The following is a 20000-nucleotide window of genomic DNA, read 5'->3' as shown; positions in this document are numbered from 1 at the left end:
GCATTTTGGCTGGAGACGCCCTATGAAGAGGTGTTTCTAAGTCAGCACCTCTAAAAAGAATCCAAGTCCAGATAGCCTGTGTGTGTGTGTGTGTGTGTGTGTGTGTGTGTGTGTGTGTGTGTGTGTGTGTGTGTGTGTGTGTGTGTGTGTGTGTTTCGTCGAGTCAAGAGGGCAACATCTGTATGTAGGTCAACAGCTATTGGGATGAGGACAAGCCTGCTGCTGCTGCTGCCGCACGTCAGGAGAGTCCAAACAAAGCTCGGGGGTGAAGCAGGTCCAACACACTCCTTTAAAAGGCCTGTCTGGGGAACAGCGGCCCGGGCGAGAGAAAGAGAGAGAGAGAGAGAGGGAAGCAGCACACCAGCAAAGTGGAGTGCAGAACTCTTGGCTTTGATGAAGAGGGGGAAAGAAAATGACTGAACAAAACAGGGGGGGGATGGATGAAAGGATAACAAGTGACCGAGTGTTTGGGCCTACTCAAGTGACCGAGTGTTTGGGCCTACTCAAGAGTGCGCTGCTGTTCTGCCTGCCTGTAGGAGCCTCCAGTTCCCCTCTATCCTCCTCAGACAAGTACAATTCATCAGAAGAGGACGCAGTTATTCTTTCTCTCGTTTTTTTTTTAATTTAATTTCGTCAGCCATTTTCTCAGTGAACAAATAGGGTATTGAACGACAGAGGGAGGGGAATCAGAGCAGAATGCATTGTTCGGCCCGCAAGGATGCCAAATTCCAAAAGGCCACTGTGTATTTGAGAGTGGGGGTGGTCAGAGGGAGACAAGTGTAGAGAGACACTTGTCTCTTGTCACTTCTCAGTTTGAAAAGTGAAAAAATTGTGTGTTAAGATGAGAGAGAGAGAGAGAGAGAGAGAGAGAGAGAGAGAGAGACAGAAAGAGAGTCTGTGTGTGTGTGTCGTGTGTGTTGTGTGTGTGAGTATGTGTGTGTGTGTGTGTGTGTGTGTGTGTGTTTTCCTGCTATTCTAGCATGGAAGAGGTGGACGTGGGATTCAGGGGTCCAGCTTTTCTTTGCTTTTATGGTCACAAAGGCGAGAAGGGGCAAGGCCTAGCAGAATTTCCTCCTCTACAATAGGCTAGGAGCAGAGAGAACAGGCCATGCACGTGAGGGGGCTCTCTTTCACACATACACACACACACACACACACACACACACACACACACACATATACACACACATATATACTGTACACACACACACACACACACACACACACTCACATAGAAACACACGCACCTAAACAAGAGCCATAACACAAATAACTTCTCTATACCGACAGACCACTCACACACCATAAGTACCCAGAGGGCGGCTGTTTTCTCTCATAGCCCGAACCCCTTTTGGAAAACATCTGTCTAACTCGGAAAAAAACACCCACTGGAAAGGAAATCTCTCCATCGTTTCTCACTGTGCTCTAATATCTCCCTCCCACTCCCCACTACTGACCGGCGAGAGGCCTCTCATCACGCGTGGAGCTGCCCTCCACCGCAACACACCTGCCTCCTATCTCTGGAGACGAGCTTAGAAGAGCGTAGCATCGGCGCAATCAGAGATGGGTGATTGATTGTGTGTGTAAAATGCATAGCACGCTAAGGGTGCAACCCAACACCCTGACTCTCAGTATACTAGCAATGTGTGGCACAGGCATAGACGTATATTTCAACTAGAACACAGTGCTCCGAAGGATTCCGTTTGTTTTCCATGTGCATTCTAACGATCGAGTCAGGATGTTAATGCTGCATAACATTTCTGATCTCCTTCTCATTGTATCCCATTAATCAGTCAATGTTAAACATGAATGGTGAAAATAGGCCTTTCAAACATCACCCACCAGCTCTGGCATGCATCCCAGACTCTCCCCATCAGGGACCAGCTAACACGCCATCCCACCACCACACCCCAACCTCTCCCTCCATCCCTCTCTCCCTCCCTCTTTCTCTCCATCCCTCCCTTACCCAACCTGGCTAAAAACTGTCACTGGGTTGTTTTTAATCACAGCCAGGAAAGGGCTCTCTTTTATTCATGGCCCATCCAGACCAGGAAGGACCCATGGACAGGACGCCAGGTCACTGGGCTTCAGCGGAGACTGACGCAAAAGGCCAGCTATAATTAGGGTTTGTTTATCAGCCGGCAGGTTGGACTAAGTGAAAAAGCATCTGTGTCTGGGTTTTTTTAGGCGATAGGGCTTTCCTGATACCAGCTCCCAGCCAAAACTAGGGGAAAAAGTAAAGTTGACCTTGATTAAGGGACATACAACACATTAGTTTTGCAACACGGCACTACGAACGCACAGTGTTACTTGTCTTAATCAGTCAAGTAGCATAAACCAATGCCATGGCCTGGGTATTCTTAGAGATGAGGTTTTAAGAGGCTGTTGATATGGGATGCCAAATAATATATTTTCACTGGCCACAAATGAGCACTTAGAGACGAGGCGGAGAAGGAGAAGGGAATGAATCAGCTGGCCGCCGCGTCGCCACCCGTCTGGGGCGTGCGGTTCTCACACCAAGCCGTGGCTGGCGGGGCCTGACCTCTCCGATCTCGATGATGTGTGGCCTCATTTCCACGCCGCACCCCAGCCGGATAATGAATTATGTGTTCCCCCCCCCCCCGCTTCCTCCAGCATCGCTATGGAAACCATATGCACGTTGGGTGTCGGTCCATTATTTTTCCTCCTCTGCCTCCCCTGCATGACCCCCGTGGACTGCTGGGGCTTTCAAGTGTGCCCCGCGGAGTGAGAAAGTCTGCTTTTCCCAAAGTCTTTAACGTATCAATGTGATCAGCTCTGGCTCTGGAGCTGGGAGCTGGCCCAGGCCCCCGCCAACCAATTACTGCCATCAGGGACAGATTCAGCCAGGGGAACATGGCCCCACCGGGGGGAACAAAGAAAGACCTGATGATGGAGATGGAGTGTGAGAATGTGAGGCACACACACACACACACACACACACACACACTCAAGTGCACACACACACACACACACACTCAAGTGCACACACACACACACACACACACACACAAGTGCACACACACACACACACACAGACACACACACACAGACACACACACAAGTGCACACACACACACACACACACAGACACACACACACATTCACACACACACACACACACACACACACACACACACACAGACACACACACACACACACAAGTGCACACAGACATATACAGGCGCTCACACAAGTGCACACAGACATATACAGGCGCTCACATGCACACACACACACACACTTACATACGCACACCCTACTCCCTGAGGCCCAGCATCTTTGGCTCATTACAACCCTTACTGTACATTCACTTTCTCTCACACACACAGTCACACAATCACACACACACACACACACACACACACACACACACACACACACACACACACACACACAGAGACACACACGCACAGTCACACACACACACACACACACACACACACACACACAGAGAGAGACACACACGCACAGTCACACGCACACACACACACACACACACAGAGAGACACACACACACAGTCACACACTCACATTGCCTGCGCACTCTAGGGCCATTAGCATGCCTCACACATATGCTGATTGCCCTTGATGCTTATCAGTTTGGCTGAGGGCTGGGTCTGGCAGTGCCTTGCATGCCCCTATGCCCGTGCCACGTTCATCTGCTTCCATCTGCACCCCTGTCCTCCAGCACATTAGCTCTGATTGGTGTGGACAGTGCCCTGGACGCGATCCACTGACCGTGAGCAGAGGATAGATCTGGGGCCCATAGATGGATACCCCCCCCCCCTCCGTCTCTCTGATCATAAAACATGGTTGCCACTGACAATGGCAACGGTTGGATTTTACAGACACAGTGATGTCGGAGATGGTGAAGACATGGAAATCAAATCACATGGATTAGGCTGATGTGCATTGCTTTTGGGCGAGCTTAAGTCCAGACAATGTTACATTACATTTAGCAGACACTTCTTGACCAAAGAGATGTCTGTTACCAGGAATGGGGTCTTGTGTGCATCTGTGCATTCTTGTTGTTATTTGCAAAAAAAGAGGTCTGGATTTGCAATAAATCCAAAATATACAACAATGTGAGGTTGGGGGTTTTGGTCTGTTTTTAGATGCTGTCTAGCATATCTTCCCATACTCTGGGACTCCCATACCCATACTGTCTGAGAAAGTGGAAAACAAAAACATACACATGAATCATGTGAGAGGGATCTTACACAGACAACTTTTTTTATTTAAAGAACACTAAACATGGTGTAACATTTATGAGGGATTTGGGTATTTGATCCTTGACATGGCAGGACTCTGTTGAAACACACAAAGCCTTCCTTGTATGTGTGTGTGTCTGTGTGTGTGTGTGTGTGCATTTCCAAGTGAGTGTTTCGGTGCAGTGTGCATACAGTGTATGAATAAGTTCAAAGGCACCAACTAGGTTCTGGTATCAACACTACAGCATTCTATGACGTCAATGCTAAATCTGTCATGGCGGGTTAAAAGTGTGGAGCTCTAACGGGTGAAACCGCGGAGTGGAGAGGACAAGAGAGGAGAAAAACACCCACTGGAAGTGTCGCACACAACAAACCGAATAACCTCCCTCTAATGAACAGTCTGGTGCTTCTGTGGGCTCGTAGTGAATCTTCACAGAGCAGACCAACTGACACACACATCTGGCCTTTATTTCATTACTTAAGCCATTACTTATTGCTATTAAATGTCAGACCATGACACATTTTCAGAAAAAGCTGATCTTCCCAGAAATGTCTGTGGGTAAGAAGAAACCGTGTATCACCATTGGTGTTGAAAGGGAGTCTTACCCCTTGACCCTGTAATTTTTTACGGACAACTATGAGGCACCGACCAGCCACGCCCCATATTTACTGGATGCTTCGGCTATCCTCCGGGCCAGCTGCAAAAACAACGCCCCACAAAAAAACACAAACTCCCAAAATACAGCTGTTCAGCACCCACTGATTTACTATCTGGATAACCGGAGGATTCTGGCAAGGCAGAGAGGGAACATTGGGACAAGACGTGAGATTCTGAAGCGGGAATTTCCCTTGCCAACCAATCACATGGCCAGCTAGTAACAAAGGCTAATTGTCAGTCCACCTTAACTAATGCTTCCTGTACAAGCCAAAATCAAGTGTTTCAAATTTAATCGAGTTTAGGCTTGTTCAAATGAAAACAATGAGAACCTCGAGTGAGTTTCACTAACTTTATGTCTATTGTATAGCACTCAGAGCCACTGGTTAGTGTTATGCCAAAGGTGTCTGTCACAAGAGGAACAGCCTTGGGAGTCCAAACAGCAGTACTGTTGTCATACAACACTAAGTGCATTCAAACAGAAGCTGGCCATGTGCCATACATATTATACCTTATAATTTGACATTGCACCAATCAAGTTAAATAGTATAATGTAAAATGAATGAAAAATGTATCATTAATGTTAATATGTGTTGCTGATGGATGCTCATGTGCTTATTAGGCATTTACAAACAACATATTTTATTTTGGGAGGACATGACACTGGTGGTGACATAGATATGTGCTAGAACTGGTGACACAACTGTGCTGATTCACACTGATGGACAAACTAAGCTGAACTTTAAGCCAGTACAAACATCCGCTTCTCTGGTCTAAACACAAACACATAAATCTGTAACCTCTTGCTCCAGAGCATTGTCATGCCATATTTGTCATTTCAAGACAATTGCATTTGCTTCTGTGGACCCAGATACGAGTCTACCACATTGTGTACATCTGAGCACTATCAAAACAAACCTCCCAAATCCATTATGATTCTGTATGACTGGACGGCGTTATCTCAACTCTCCACTGGAGTCTATGAAAACTTAACACAAATAGAAAGGACCCAGGCCAGCTCTATAGCTTTTGAACCAACTGTATTGTGGTTTGGTGTTATAAATAAAGACCCGGGGCCTTTCTTTCTGCGAAGATGTCTTCCTATTCAGATTGACTGGCAGGGCAGATGGAAGTGTGTGTGTGTGTATGTGTGTGTGTGTGTGTGTGTGTGCGTGTGTGTGTGTGTCGGGGGGGGGGGTGCAGGGGGACAGAGGGCGTGATGTCCAGCCGAGTCCAGAGCCCTAGAGAGCGAGACCGAAGGATCAGCCATGGGTATCTCCGGGGCTCCAGTCTACACTCCTCCTCCTTAGGCTGGCTTAGATCCAGGGATCGTGTGCAGGCTACGGATCAGTCCCCGGACCCCAGCGTAGAGACCTCCAGAGAGACTCATAATGATAAACCAGGAAAACGCATTAACTTTTACCACTCCACTCACCTGTGACATTACGAGTGAAAGTCTGTAATCCTTAAGACATACACAATTATTGTGCCGACCTGAATTCTACATGCCTTTCAGAGTTAAGCTGTGCTTTTATTCTTAGCGCACTACTGAATTTCGTCCCATGACTCTGCAAGACAAACCATATGCATCCAATCTAAAAGAATAAAATAAGTAGTTCCAGTATTCCATTGTAACCACAGGCAGCGAAGGCTTTAATTATAAGTCTATAATAAGGAACCCCCTCTAAGCAAATCTAATGCAACTTTATCACTGCCTTTGTCCGGCCAAGAGCACCGACTCCCTGTTGGTCCCCAGGGGAGGGAGACTGGGGACTGGTTATAGGCTACCCAGCGTGAGAGTATGTGTGTGTGTGTGTTATTCCCTTCCTTAATGAAGGGAATAATCCCCCCTCTGCTGATCACCTGGGGTGACACAGATCCAAGCCAGGCTGTGGTCAGTGGGGCAGTGGGGCAGAGCAAGGCATCTCACAGACCACCCACTAGGTCACAGACTTTCACACACACACACACACACACACACACACACACACACACACACACACACACACTTTCACAAACATATGCGCGCACACACACGCGCACACACACACACACACACACACACACACACACACACACACACACCTTCAAACACTTGCAAACATATGCATACACTAACACTTGAACATTCACAGGCACAAATTAACCTACACAGCTTTTCGAGGGCTGGTGTGCTCAGTGGGGCAGAGATGTATGTTTCCAGTACTAACTGTGCTAACCTGCAGCCGTTTTGCAGGGATCATTAACGAACTGGACGGCTCTTGCTTTTTCCATTCCCTCATAAGCACCACACATCCCACCTGGTGTTGCTCAGAATAGAAAGGCAAGCGAGAGTAGCTAAAGCATGTCTTACACCTGTCCATACATGGGATGGCAGACAGAAAAAGACAGTACAGTACACCAAGTCCCACTGACCCCATTAGACAAGCAAGTACAGTAGACCCAGCCTCCATTGAGGAAGAGTTAGGGACATATTAGCCCTGCAAACCCAAGTACATACCATAACCCCACAACAGATGCACTTGTAACCTATAAGCCTATGCATGATGAAAAATATACAGCTACACCAAAAACCTATAACTCAAATTCCATACTTACACTGTTCCTTCTTTGGATGCATATGAATTGTAAATCCAATGGCAATGCTAAGATAACCCTCTGAGTGAGAAAGTTGTTGAGCACAAGAATCTTAGTAACAGAACGTCTTGGAAAGTTCAGTTAAAAAAGTATGATTGTCTGTGAACTGATCTGACTGCAGTACGCTGAATGGCAAAACACAGCAATATAACATTCCATTATCTAAAAGAGACAGATTGTTGGAAGACAGTTACCCTTTTTGTGTCTGAAGACTGTCGAAATCTAATTGCAGTTGGCCTCTTCTCAACTATCCCGAGATGCAGTCAAACTGTCTCAATCACATTGTCATTGATGACTTTTTCACACTCAGCTCAATACTGACTGCATTCCATAGGACATTCCACAGGACAACACCCATGACCCTATGGAGATGTGTTTGACAGCCACACACACTATGATTCTGTGTTGGTGATTATTATGTCAAGACCAAGAGTGACACTGTCTGGGAAAGGAATGAGATCAACATGCATCAATCAATATGCGTTTAGGCAATTTAGGGATTGTGACATATCTGCTACAGACACATTTCACTGTAACATGCTTTTAAGATTAGTCATGGGTATCCCATTTAGATAAATGCAAGCAAAACAATACACTGATAGCCAGCTCATGCATGATCAAACAGCTATAGTAACTATGCCATTTTAGAGACATATGCATTTAATTCAGGGCCTTCTGATCTAAGAACATGACCCTGAGGGCTCTAATAATTGCCAACCTAGCCTCTGGCCTAAACATTTTCAATCACTTCTGACAACGCTTCTGTACAGAACCAGCTGAAACCAATGCCTACAAATGAACAACAGACATCTTATAAGTGAGAGTAGACCTGCATACATTTCAGATCAGAGATTAACCTCCTGCCACGTCTCCCTCCATCAGCATCCTGCTACAGTTGGACACTACCTCATTCGAAAAAAGCCAAGGGGTCAAAGTTCACTTCAGGGAAATAGGTCATGACACAACCTCACTCTTCAAGTTCACATGAAATATGAAAAGTACAATGCTGTCACACACAGAGAAAGGGAGAAATGAAACCATGAAACTAACTCCATAGAGCCTTACTGGTGTTGAGAAGTCATACTAAAGGTGCCAGGAAGCACCACTGGTTATCTATTGCCAGGGTAGGTTAGGGTCCTAAGCATGTCAGTGGGTGTTGCTTTTTTTATGATTTGGGATTTTTTTTTTTTTTTTGGTTATTGGGTGCAGGCGGCCTTTAGGCCAAGGGTGAATCTAATTTCGACCCTCCACCTTAACAAGGGGGTAATTAATTGCAGGAAGCAACCACTAAGGAGGATCTGATAATCTGATGAATGCCAAACTCGAAGCACGTGTTGGGCAGTTCACAGTGCCGAACAAGAGGCAGATAGGACGAAGAACACTCCTCTCCTGGAGCCTGGCCAGTGTCGTGATCAGTATCACTAGATTCCTATTTACTCCCTGGCGGCATCTATGTCCAAACGCATATACATATATGGGTGAAATTTGTGAAATAGTACAGCCCTGACTCTGTCGTGTTTTGGCCTCGGGTCAAGTTATTTCCACACACTGCCGGCAGCCAGAGACCTCTGTGAGCTATTGAGGGAAGAAGTTGTTTATCTCTCTTTATTCAGATGTTTTTTTCTCCGTTCTTTTTCAACAGTGTGTGGACATCCGGAGCGAACATCTGCTCTTGCAAACTTCCTTTCGGTCGAATCTAAATAATGACCCCCCTGTGGTTCCAAAAATTAGGATTCGCACGGTCCATCCAGATGAGCCATTTTCATGACACTGTTGCTCCAATCACTTGCCTGTTGGAGCATTCCAAACAGGAAGCAAACAGATTTGTCTGCTTGGGAAATTCATCGGAAAATGGTCACACAGTCCTCAATCAAAGGACTGTAGTCAAACGTTTCACGTCTCCCCATCATAATGCAGTCGTGGCTATCCTTCAGTGGGACCACTTTTTTATGTGTTTCCATGCACAAACAAAAATTGTGGTTATAAGTCACAGGATTCGTTCAGAGTAGAGATTGCAGATGCATTGAAAAGAGTAGCTTTGCTTTCCAGGTTTATGCCAAATCAGTCATTAACTATGACCTCTCCATCCATCTCCACAAACCAAGCCTTAGTTCTAATGGTCTAATAGTTCCCTGTGCTAAGCCTGACAGCCGATGATGCACATAAAGTGAAATGTGTTTTCTTTGTGACACACTGTTAAAAAAGACACGGGCAGCCGTGGCCTACTGGTTAGGGCTTCGGGCTTGGCACACTGCTCCGGGTTAGTGTGTGCTTCACCTCACTGTGTGTTCAGTGTGTGCTCTGTGTGTCTCACTAATTCACGGATGGGATAAATGCAGATACCAAATTTCTTGTATATGCAAGTATACTTGGCCTATAAACCTGATTTACAAGACTCTAGTGGGTCCCTCAATTAACACCCCTCGCTGGGGAGGGGTGTGTCTGCAGACACAAGACTGCATTATAGTATACGACTGCCTCAAGCATGGGAGACTAATGACCCTTGCAGACAAAACCTTGTTGAAGTTGAAGAGATGGTATAGACATTCCCTGATGATGTCATTTGTTGTCCTACTAGAGCAAAGGCATCTCAAAGTCTTGTTCTAAGTTGATGAAAATGTATCAGGACCATTGATGTACGATATTTTACTAACCTATGCATATTTGGAATTCTGAAGAAAGTCATTATTTTGATGCCACTAAATTGAATACACATAAAAACAGATTTGAGCTATTACTATGTAGTCATCAAACTACACAGAGTTAACCAGACATGAAGCCAAAATAGACCTTCTTGTTACAAGTCATTTGCAGACATCACAATCTCTTTTGCGCACGCTCACATACATTCTGTCTCACACACACACACACACACACACACACACATGGGAAAGTACTACAGTAGGCCTATAGCCAGTAGCCTACTGTCGACCTACTTCAGCAGTGTTTCATGAGGGAAAAGAAGAAAGTTCTAAAAGTTCTTAAAGTTCTCCGCCTTACAAGTCTGGTTATGGCTACACCCTGATTGTGGGAGTGGTCAGAGCAGAGGCCATGCCCACAGTTACACTCCCACCTGTAAGCTACCGCTATCTTCATCCCCTGTCAGCAGCATCGAAGCAAAGTTCTTGTGTGCATGCAAACCTTACACAGCATCAATATATCTTACCTCTGAACCGACAGTCTTGTAAAAATTACATGAGCATATTTGATATGTCTTCTGTGCATTTTACAAAGACCATATGATCTATGAATAACTTCCATAACCAATGTATATGTAGATAAACCGAGAAAAGTGTAATTAACTGATGCAGCAGACATCTCCAACATGATGATAGGCTATATATGAAACGTTACTTAGGCATACAGAATAAAATGAAATTGTTCATTATTGTGATGTTTATATTCACACTGACACATTGTCCTTGTACATTAGACTGCTTTACAGATTCCCATTCAAGTGTAGCTCTCCTAATTCTTGGCGAGTTGGTTTTGCGCAAACGTTCACATATACAGTATACGCTATATTCCTGAAAATATCAAATATGAAAACATTAAATCTATAAAATAAGTCTGCATCATCTATAAAAAATAGATGATCAATACCACTTACCTTTGCTTTTGTCTTCTCTATACTGAAGGAGATAACGACCAGAAGAATCAGAGTGCTGCTGGGCAACAGCATCGCGGTAGCGCGCGTGGAACACTGTGGTACTCTGCAGAGTGTCCAAAACTACAATCGATAGACCAACCTACTGACAAAAACTTGTTCTCTGCCTGTAGTAAATAACTTTTTACCGGAGACTGTTCTCCACGTTAGTCTTCATCTTTCCTCTCGACGATATGTGCTCTGTTCAAAGTAACTTCTTCAACTTGTTGCCACCACACCCACCCACCTACAATTGCGACCACCCTCGTACACGATTCGAACACAAACTCATGTATGAAACCAACAGTTCCTCTTTAAACATAGTTGGGAGATAGTTTCCCCACGATTTCTAGTTCAGAGATCGGTAAATTGAGCTTTTTATAACTGAACAAATTGGTCATAACGCACAGATTTGGGAGTAACTGTTCACCACGCGCGAGTGTACGGAACTTTCTCGTGAACGCAGCATTCAACTTACAAGGCGCAAAGTGAAATCCATATCGTAAGTGTCCTTCAGTTCATAAAGTATTGTCTGCCTGGTGTTTCTCCATATATGCTTAGCCTGCATAGCCTTAATACGTTAATGTGGATATGTATCTGAGGCGTCGCTTGTAAGGTTAAGTTGGATCAGAGGGCAAACAATAGTAGCCGACTGTAATGTAAGTTCACATTAGCTTTCTGCATGTTAAAGTAACGATCATGTTATTGTTTTCTCATTGTATAGGGATGTTCAATAGATCTTTCACCGTAAAGTTCATGCTATTTCTAAAACAATATTGCAGTCTACCATGCATACAACAGGTGCGTTGCAACATTAACAAAAACTTGAGGCAATCTTTATTTCACACTGTGCGTTAATGCTGTCAGTGAGAACAAGAACTTATCTATGTGTTTGTGTGCTGCCATACACATAGCGGTGGTCCTCAATGGTTGTAAATGTTTTTATTTGGCAGACTACCATGCAGTAATATCAAACTCCATTCCGTGAGAAGAGCGGTTGAAAAGGGATGAAATTTGAAGTACGGATGGAAGGGGTGATGGGCCACCTACACATCAGGAAAACGAAACTTTTAAGGCAAGTTTATTGGTCATATCTGTCACATCTTGGATGATGCTATATTTTAATGGCATAGAACCTTATCATTCTCGTATTTTCATTTGCAGGTTTCTCATATTGTACCTGACGTTTATCGTCTTAATATCATAACCTTATCATTCTCGTATTTTAATTTGCAGGTTTCTCATATTGTGCCTGACGTTCGTCGTCTTGATATCTGAAACAAACGCAGTAAGTTGGCATTTTTTCATCACGATATATTCAGCAGATATTCTGCAAAACAATGTTCTTGTTACCGAGAAGTGTACTTAAAAAGACTGTAAGCCACACAGCTACTCACAGCCAGCTTGCTGAACACGCGTTTGAAATTCATGTGCGTGCAGTGAAAGTAGGAGTGTCTTTGTGTGAGAGAGGGAGTGTCATACAGGACCACCAGTGTCAGATATACGGGGCTAGGCCCAACGCAGCTTGTTGATGCGCAACAGATTTTGAAGAGAAACAAAATGACACAACGAATTTATAAACTGAGCATTTTTGACATGCTGTAAGTGAATTTTTCTGCTCTCAACCACCAACCACAACACCCCGCCCTTTCTACCCCTGTAAGCCTAACCAGTGGCCGAGGTCTTGACACATATGGCAGGGGAATGAAGCTCTGTGATGTGTAGTGTCATAAACCCTCATTGATTAACCATGGCTGTTTGCAGCTAATAGAATTGGAGGCCCCACCAGCTGGGGGTAACCTGCTTGTATGTCCCAGATAGTTCTTCAGGCTAATGAGAAAAACATGTGCTCAAAGCAGAAACAAAGTTTGGTTGTAATACTTGCTCCTGGCAACTGAGTATTAGTGTGGGTCGGTGGGGGGTAGATGACAACTGTGTTTTGTATTTTTAATATATATACAGTATATACTGCTCAAAACAATTAAGGGAACACTTCAGTCATACACTAGATCGGTACTCTGACACTGTTTGGCTCTGAGCACAAGTAAAACAAATATACAACTTTTGAGGCAAGTGTTTTATTTTGTAAGAACTGTCAGACATTCTGTGAATGTAGTTTGAGAATGGAGAAAAGGGTGGAAGGTTTCAAAAAATGTGTTTTAACAATTGTAGTTAACTGTAAGTGTTCCCTTAATTTTGAGCAGTATATATATATATATATATATATATATATATATAAGTTATAAATATATATTTCCCAAAAGGTCTCCAAATCATTTTCTGTAATGTCTCAAATCATTATAGCTAACTATATATAATATATATAATAATCTATTAGTATGGCCATATCAGCAGCAAATTGTGTATGACCAGAAGAGTTACAGGTACCTCAGTCAGTATACATTCATAAGGACTCTTACAGCAGTGGACCATTCGACCCTCATATGGATCTGAAAGCATTAGGAACCAACACTCAACCATCAGTTCCCAATTCAGAGAATTCCACTGGGCATTGAATGTATTCCACGTAACTAAAAACTGACAGAAAAGACAGAAACTCTAATCCATTACTATTGAGAGGTAATATAAAACATTAGACAAGTAGAGACTGTTTCTTTCTTTCTTCATGCCTGCCTGCCTCCCTCTCCTCCCGCCTTTCTTCCTTTAGCAGTCACATTTGTTTAGTGTATTTTGTTTTGTTCTCTCCAAGATCATTACTGTCCTTGAGCAAGAATGTAGCCTTGTGTCAGGAGGCCGTGCAGTTCCATAATAAGATATTAATATCATACTTTGGCTTTTTAAAGCTAAAGTGATTTACCCCGAGGAGAAGAAGAGAGCTGCTTGTCTCAGGCCTTATCTGATTTAGCACGCCCTGATGAAAAGCTTGTGACATGGCTCGAGAGCTCCTCTGTGCATTGTGCTGGGGCAAACTCAGTAGTGATTTCAGGTCGCAGGAGAGGCTATTTTTAGTCAGGCACCGATCTGGTCTACCGGGTGTGCTGTGCTTACTCTCAGCACTAGTGACCTCAGAGGGACGTGAAAAGGCTGCCGCCAGACGGGAAAAAGACAGCAAGAAGATAAGGCTGACGTGAAAGTCAAGATCAAACTGCCATGAAAGGAGCACTAGAAGCATTCAGTTCTTTTTTCAATTGAAGACAAAAAAGAAAGGGGCATTAACAGCTTGTCAGATAGGGGAAAGATAGAGGAAACTTTCCACATTTGATCTTACAGTCTTTAGGGATCCATAACTGTACTCACAAAAGCTTGATTTAATGACCTCAACATGCACCCATGATAGCGATCCCCCATGATTTTGTTCAATTGCTGTGTGACGGACTCTCTGACGATCATTGCTTAATGGAATAATAAGGTCTTGTGTGGGTGAATTGGAGAGGTTGTGGGATTGTATTGCCCTACTTTCTTTTTCTGTCCTATAAAACAGTTTGCATGTTTAAAGAACGGGGCATTTTGGAAAAAAAGAGAGGAAGGACTTTGGGAGGGGGTAGTATCAACAGGAAACTGACCTTCGGCCACTTGAATTGCATTCTGCTGTTTGTACTGATGTTTGTACATGGGAGGGGGAAGGAGAGAGATCCAAAGAGAGAGAGATCCAGAGAGAGAGAGAGAGAGAGAGAGAGATCCTGAGAGAGAGAGAGAGAGAGAGAGCACATTTCAAGATGTTCCTCCTCCACGGCATGGGACTGATTGGCAGCAGGCACAGGCCTTTTGTGGGAAAGCTGAGTGAGTGTTTCAGATGAGAGGGTGGGCGTTGTACTGCAGGAATGAGGGCCCAGATCCTGGCACAAGAACACTGACATGTTTTTATAACATTATTCCCCCTCACCTGATAAAATATGATAGACTGTTATTGCCGCTTTATAGAGTTTTTTTGGACTTAACATCCCAAACAGAAGGCAGGTTCAAAGTAAGGGGGAAAGGTACATGACCATAAAACTTTTCACCCTCAATTTCAACTGTGAAAAAAAGCCATTTCTATCTTCACTTTGTACTGTATGTTGGAATTATCTATAACACACAGTGCTTGTCAAACATGAGCTATTCTTGTTCATTGTGATCTGTTCATAGCAATCGGTCCACTTCACAGGTAGCTGAATAGCTGAATGCATTTGACGGTATCTGAATGCATTTGACGATAGAACTCTTAAGGAGCACTCTAGGGTCAGAGAGGTCAGTCTGGTCTGGCACACCACTCAGGAGAGCCCTCTGTAGAATAATGGCTCCTTAATGGGGAAACCCCTATTCAATGTGCCAGGAAGTTTGTGCGTGTGTGTGCCTGTTTTCTGTGTGCGTGTGTGTGTGTGTGTGTGTGTGTGTATGTGTGTGTGTGTGTGTGTGTTTATGTGTGTGTGTGTGTGTGTGTGTGTGTGTGTGTGTGTGTGTGTGTGTGTGTGTGTGTGTGTGTGTGTGTGTGTGTGTGTGTGTGTGTGTGTGTGTGTGTGTGTGTGTGTGCGTGCATCTGCATGTTTGTGTGTGTTGTGTATTACTTGGTATTGTCTTCAAGGGGGAGGAAAGGGTGGAGGCCAAGGGGGTCAGGTGATCTTAGCAGCCGCGAGGTTGCACGTGAGGGGAGACCTCTCTCTCTCTCTCTCTCTTTCTCTCTCTCTCTCTCTCTCTCTCTCTCTCTCTCTCTCTCTCTCTCCCACTCCAACCTGCACATGTGCTGCAGGGGTGAAGAGAAGGAAAGGCGGTGACCCAGAGAGGAGAAGATGTCTGGTCATGATAAGAACAGGGACAGGAAAATGGCCGCCACATCCTTTGCCAAAATAATCCCTCTGTGTGAAGGGAAAAAAGGGATCGTGGAGGAACAATCGGTGGAAGGTCCCCATTGGTCATGATTTGGAGGAAGGAATTTGATGAGGTCAGGAACTGGAACTGTTGAAGTGGTGGTTGGTGCGCCACACTGCGTTGTTTGTCACCAGATGCAGGTCATTCCTTTCAGTGAGGTGAGTGTGTGTGTGGTTGTATAGGCCTGCCCTGTTGTATTATGGGAAAGAAGTAGTATGGATACTGATATACTGTAGGCAGTGTTGTAGTAGTGATGGGTACCCAACCCTACATCTGAACATTCGAAAAACCTGAAGCCTTGGCCTTTGGACGTGCAGCTGTGTGCGTGCGTGTGTGTGTGTGTGGTGGCGGGGGGGGGGGGGGGGGGTATCTCTTTCTTTTTTGCTCTGTCTTTCAGAGGATTGTTTATTGAACAGCTGTACTGCCGAGACATGATTAATGCACCTCTGGCTCATTTTGAATACATCACCTTTATTTTCAGTCATTTTAAAATACACATGCAGTCTTGTACTGTCTATTACCAGGGAACCTCATGTATTTTAAGCGTATGAGGACATAGATGATGAGTTTAGGATGATGTGGACAGAGCTGGAGAAGACACATGCAGCTGTCCGTACACCTCAGACTGTTTTGTCAGGCCCTGATAGCTAAACAGCATTAATCTTCCACTCAATTCACAAGTGACTCATAGATGAACACATTCATATGAACAATTAGCCAAGTTTAGCTACATCTAGATGAGTCCCTCTGATGCACTTTGGCTGCCACTTCTTCTCATTACAACCCATAAGACGGCCTGCTATCCCAGAAGTTTTGAAACGGTGCCTTCCCAACTTCCTGCCCCGAGTCACAGTGACCCCCCTATCTGGGTCAGTCGCACTAAGACGGACAAACTGCACTTTTGCTGGAAACCGTGAATCGTGGGGGCAGGGTCATACTCTGAGCCTCCCACTCCCTTCAGCCCGGTCAGAAGCAGGACATTGGGAGCATGCCTGGAATGTTTTGTGCCACGGTGAAAATCTCTGGTCTGATCCTCGTGAGAGCTCAGGGAAAAACGTGTACGTGGGGGTGTAGTGGATAGGAAAGACATGCGCAGGGTACTGCATTGGCCCCATTTCCAGCTCAGTGATGAGGAAGTTGGCAGCGGTGGGCTGAGGTGGTGCCCCCAGGCTGTGTTTGGAAAGATGAAAACAGATCTGGGATCTGATGAGACGATGAGGTGATTGAGTCAGACTGGGGAAGAAGAGGCATGAGTAAATACTGGTAGTACATACTGGTAGTTTGCTGGTGGGCTTTGTTTCATATACATTGGGAGCAGAGCAACAACATTTGTGTCTGTGTGTGTGTGTGTGTGTGTGTGTGTGTGTGTGTGTGTGTGTGTGTGTGTGTGTATGTGTGTGTGTGTGTGTGTGTGTGTGTGTGTTGTGTATATATATATGTGAATAGACGAATGACTAATGATGGAAAAATGTTCACCATATGCAAAACAGTTGTTTATTGTCACAAAAACAGATGGATAAACCATATGTATATTATTTTAAGAGACAGGAACAGGAACAGGACACAGTCGGGTGAATCCATCCTCACTCCACCCCCTCTTTGGCATGGATGTGCTGAGGCAACCCCACATATCCGCTCTTACCGAAAAACGAATGGTTTTGAAGTAGAAGGGTTGTGTGGGAAAAGGTTTACAATGATGCAATACTCTTTTAATATTGCCTAATATGCTACTGCGGGGAGGTATTTATCCTACTGATGAATTCAGGAAGGGGAGTCGATCAGTAAAAATCCAATTTTATAACAGGATATAGCAATGAAAGTGCTGTTTTTGGAAAAGAAAGAATGATGCACTACAGCGTCTTTTCTTCAGATTTAAAGCAACACCAAAGAACTTTCCCTCTGTCGCACGCACACTATTTGTTTATCCAGCACCGGCTTGGCAAATAACGATGTCCACAGACAAGGTAGAATATGTTGCACGATTTATGAAAGTACAATGTATTGCGACATCAGATGCAAGTCAAATTTGTAGTTTCTTATGTCTCATTCCATCGAACTACAGACCCGCTACCCGATCTGGCAAACTTACATAGTGCGGTTATAGCCGACAGAGGGCCGAAGTGCCAGAAGTGCCGTTCACCCTGTTACAAGTTGATTAACCACTGAAACGATTTTGGAAACATTATTTTAAGGTACAAAAAACTCTTTGGTGTTGCTTTAAGGGCTGTTAAATAAAACAATAACTATAACGATAACCATACGATAACTATAACCATAACTATAACCATAACGATAAAAGTGTCCACACTGACCAACGATAAGCAAATTCTCTCCTTGTGTTAAAGCAACACCAAAGAGGCCCATCTGTAGCATTACCTTGAAAGCCCTTGAGGACTACAGCAGCAGGTGCTTAGACTCGTACATTATTCATACCATTATCAGTGACATATATCTCTGACCTCATTGCTCTGTTAAATTGGTCATTCTTTACTCACTCAAAACCAAACTACTTGAAGTCATGGCTTGGATAGCGCTGTCTAAATAAACACAAGTCCTCATGCCTATTTGGCAGCATGAGGCTAAACGTCGGTGTGTTTGATTTGGGGGTACTAAATCAGGAACGCGGGGCAAATACAGTATGTGTTTGTGGTCTTTGGCTGGACGTTGTTTATTAAGTTTCCTCATGCCTCTTTTTGTCCTCATGTAATCCCACTGCGTGTCAGGCGAGATAGTATCTGTTCTCACTCATCTGTGCTTTTGGAAAGTGATGCGAGCGAGCTCCGAGAATGTGTTTGTTTAAAAAAACTCATCAAAGAAGCTGAAAGGGTAATCCATCTTGCTCCCCTCTTCAGGTGCATTTCTGTCTTTCCTTCCTCTCCTCGAGCCCAAACCAACTCTCTTTCATCCTTTGTCCTGCTGCGCTGTCTGTCCTTCATCTTTACAAGTGTGTGTCTGCCATTTGGGGTTTGAAGTTGGAATCCCTGGACACAGGTAGAACAGTGTTAAAAGAGCATATGCTCAAGCCATTTACATCCATCTCTTTTGTGCCTTTGAGTCTTCTGCATGATGGGCACTGGGGAATACCTACAGCCCCTAAGCCTTGAGAAGAACAGAGATGACGTTATCTCGTCACCTGCTGCTGAGTGCAGCCTGCTTCGGCTGTGAATTTTTGTTTTCGACACAGCCTAAATCCGCACCAAAATGGGCATATTTTCTCATGATCCCACCCAGGATTTTGACAGAGATAGAGAGATACACAAGAGAGGAAAAGAAGGAGAGAGGGAGAGAGAGAGAGTGAGAATGATGCATGTTTCCTCTCAGGGGGGATGAGCCACTGGAATGTCAGGATTGTGCTCATGGAAATCCACTAGGTTTTTTCGACAGAGCGAGAGAAAGAAGAAGAAAAAAAAACAAGACAAGAAAACGGTTCCCTCTCTCTCTCCTTTTATAGGCCGATCGGTGCTGCCGCTGCCCCCCCTCCGCCTGCTTTTGTTTCGCGTTCCCCTCTGTCCTTCCGCCCGTCTCTGCCGTGCGTCTTGAGTGAGGGGCTCTTAAGGAGGCCAGGCCTGCTGGGTAACGGTCCTGGCAGCGGGTAGGTTTTGCCCCGTCCAGGCCAACACGTGCAGCCCCAGATCGTGCTGGCTGGCCGGCCGGCCGCTTGCATGCTCGCTCGCCTTGTATTGTTCCTGTGGTGACAAGAGACCTAAGTGAGCTGAGGGGGAAAGATTGCTTCAGCTGTGTTTATGCATCTTGCTCATACTCTATTTGGCATTAGGAGCTCTAATGGATGTCCCGAGTGAGTGTGTGTGTGTGTGTGTGTGTGTGTGTGTGTGTGTGTGTGTGTGTGTGTGTGTGTGTGTGTGTGTGTGTGTGTGTGTGTGTGTGTGTGTGCACGCTCGCAGGTGTCTTGTAAGCTCACAGGGGGCTTTTGGATCATTTGTTTGTCTCCATGTGAACAGAGTGTGAGACGGCACACATTTCGGTTTGGGGCGGTTGGGAGGACTCTCACGTTCCTGAATCACAC

At 44.9% G+C, this 20000-nt stretch overlaps 2 protein-coding genes across 3 annotated transcripts in view; one reads left to right on the top strand and one right to left on the bottom strand.

The window, feature by feature from the left end:
• Positions 1-11343, bottom strand: part of col4a1 (collagen, type IV, alpha 1) — a 53467-nt gene extending 42124 nt beyond the window's left edge. The window contains exon 1 of the mRNA XM_076264040.1: positions 11135-11343. Within this exon, the coding sequence (XP_076120155.1) occupies positions 11135-11206 (72 nt within the window). The 5' untranslated portion in view covers positions 11207-11343. The remainder of the gene's footprint in view (positions 1-11134) is intronic.
• A 117-nt stretch (positions 11344-11460) lies between these two features.
• Positions 11461-20000, top strand: part of col4a2 (collagen, type IV, alpha 2) — a 75892-nt gene continuing 67352 nt past the window's right edge. For both annotated transcript variants that reach the window (XM_076264039.1, XM_076264037.1), the window contains exons 1-3: positions 11461-11672; positions 12124-12245; positions 12407-12458. In XM_076264039.1, coding sequence (XP_076120154.1) covers positions 12178-12245; positions 12407-12458 — 120 coding nt within the window. In that variant the 5' untranslated portion in view covers positions 11461-11672; positions 12124-12177. The remainder of the gene's footprint in view (positions 11673-12123; positions 12246-12406; positions 12459-20000) is intronic.

Source organism: Alosa pseudoharengus, unplaced genomic scaffold (assembly GCF_046254945.1).
Source record: "Alosa pseudoharengus isolate Yale_2024_CS ecotype anadromous, Long Island Sound unplaced genomic scaffold, YU_APseudo_1.1 YU_APseudo_1.1_scf_3, whole genome shotgun sequence".
In the NCBI taxonomy this organism is placed as follows: Eukaryota; Metazoa; Chordata; class Actinopteri; order Clupeiformes; family Clupeidae; genus Alosa; species Alosa pseudoharengus.
This window is presented reverse-complemented; position numbering and strand designations above follow the sequence as displayed.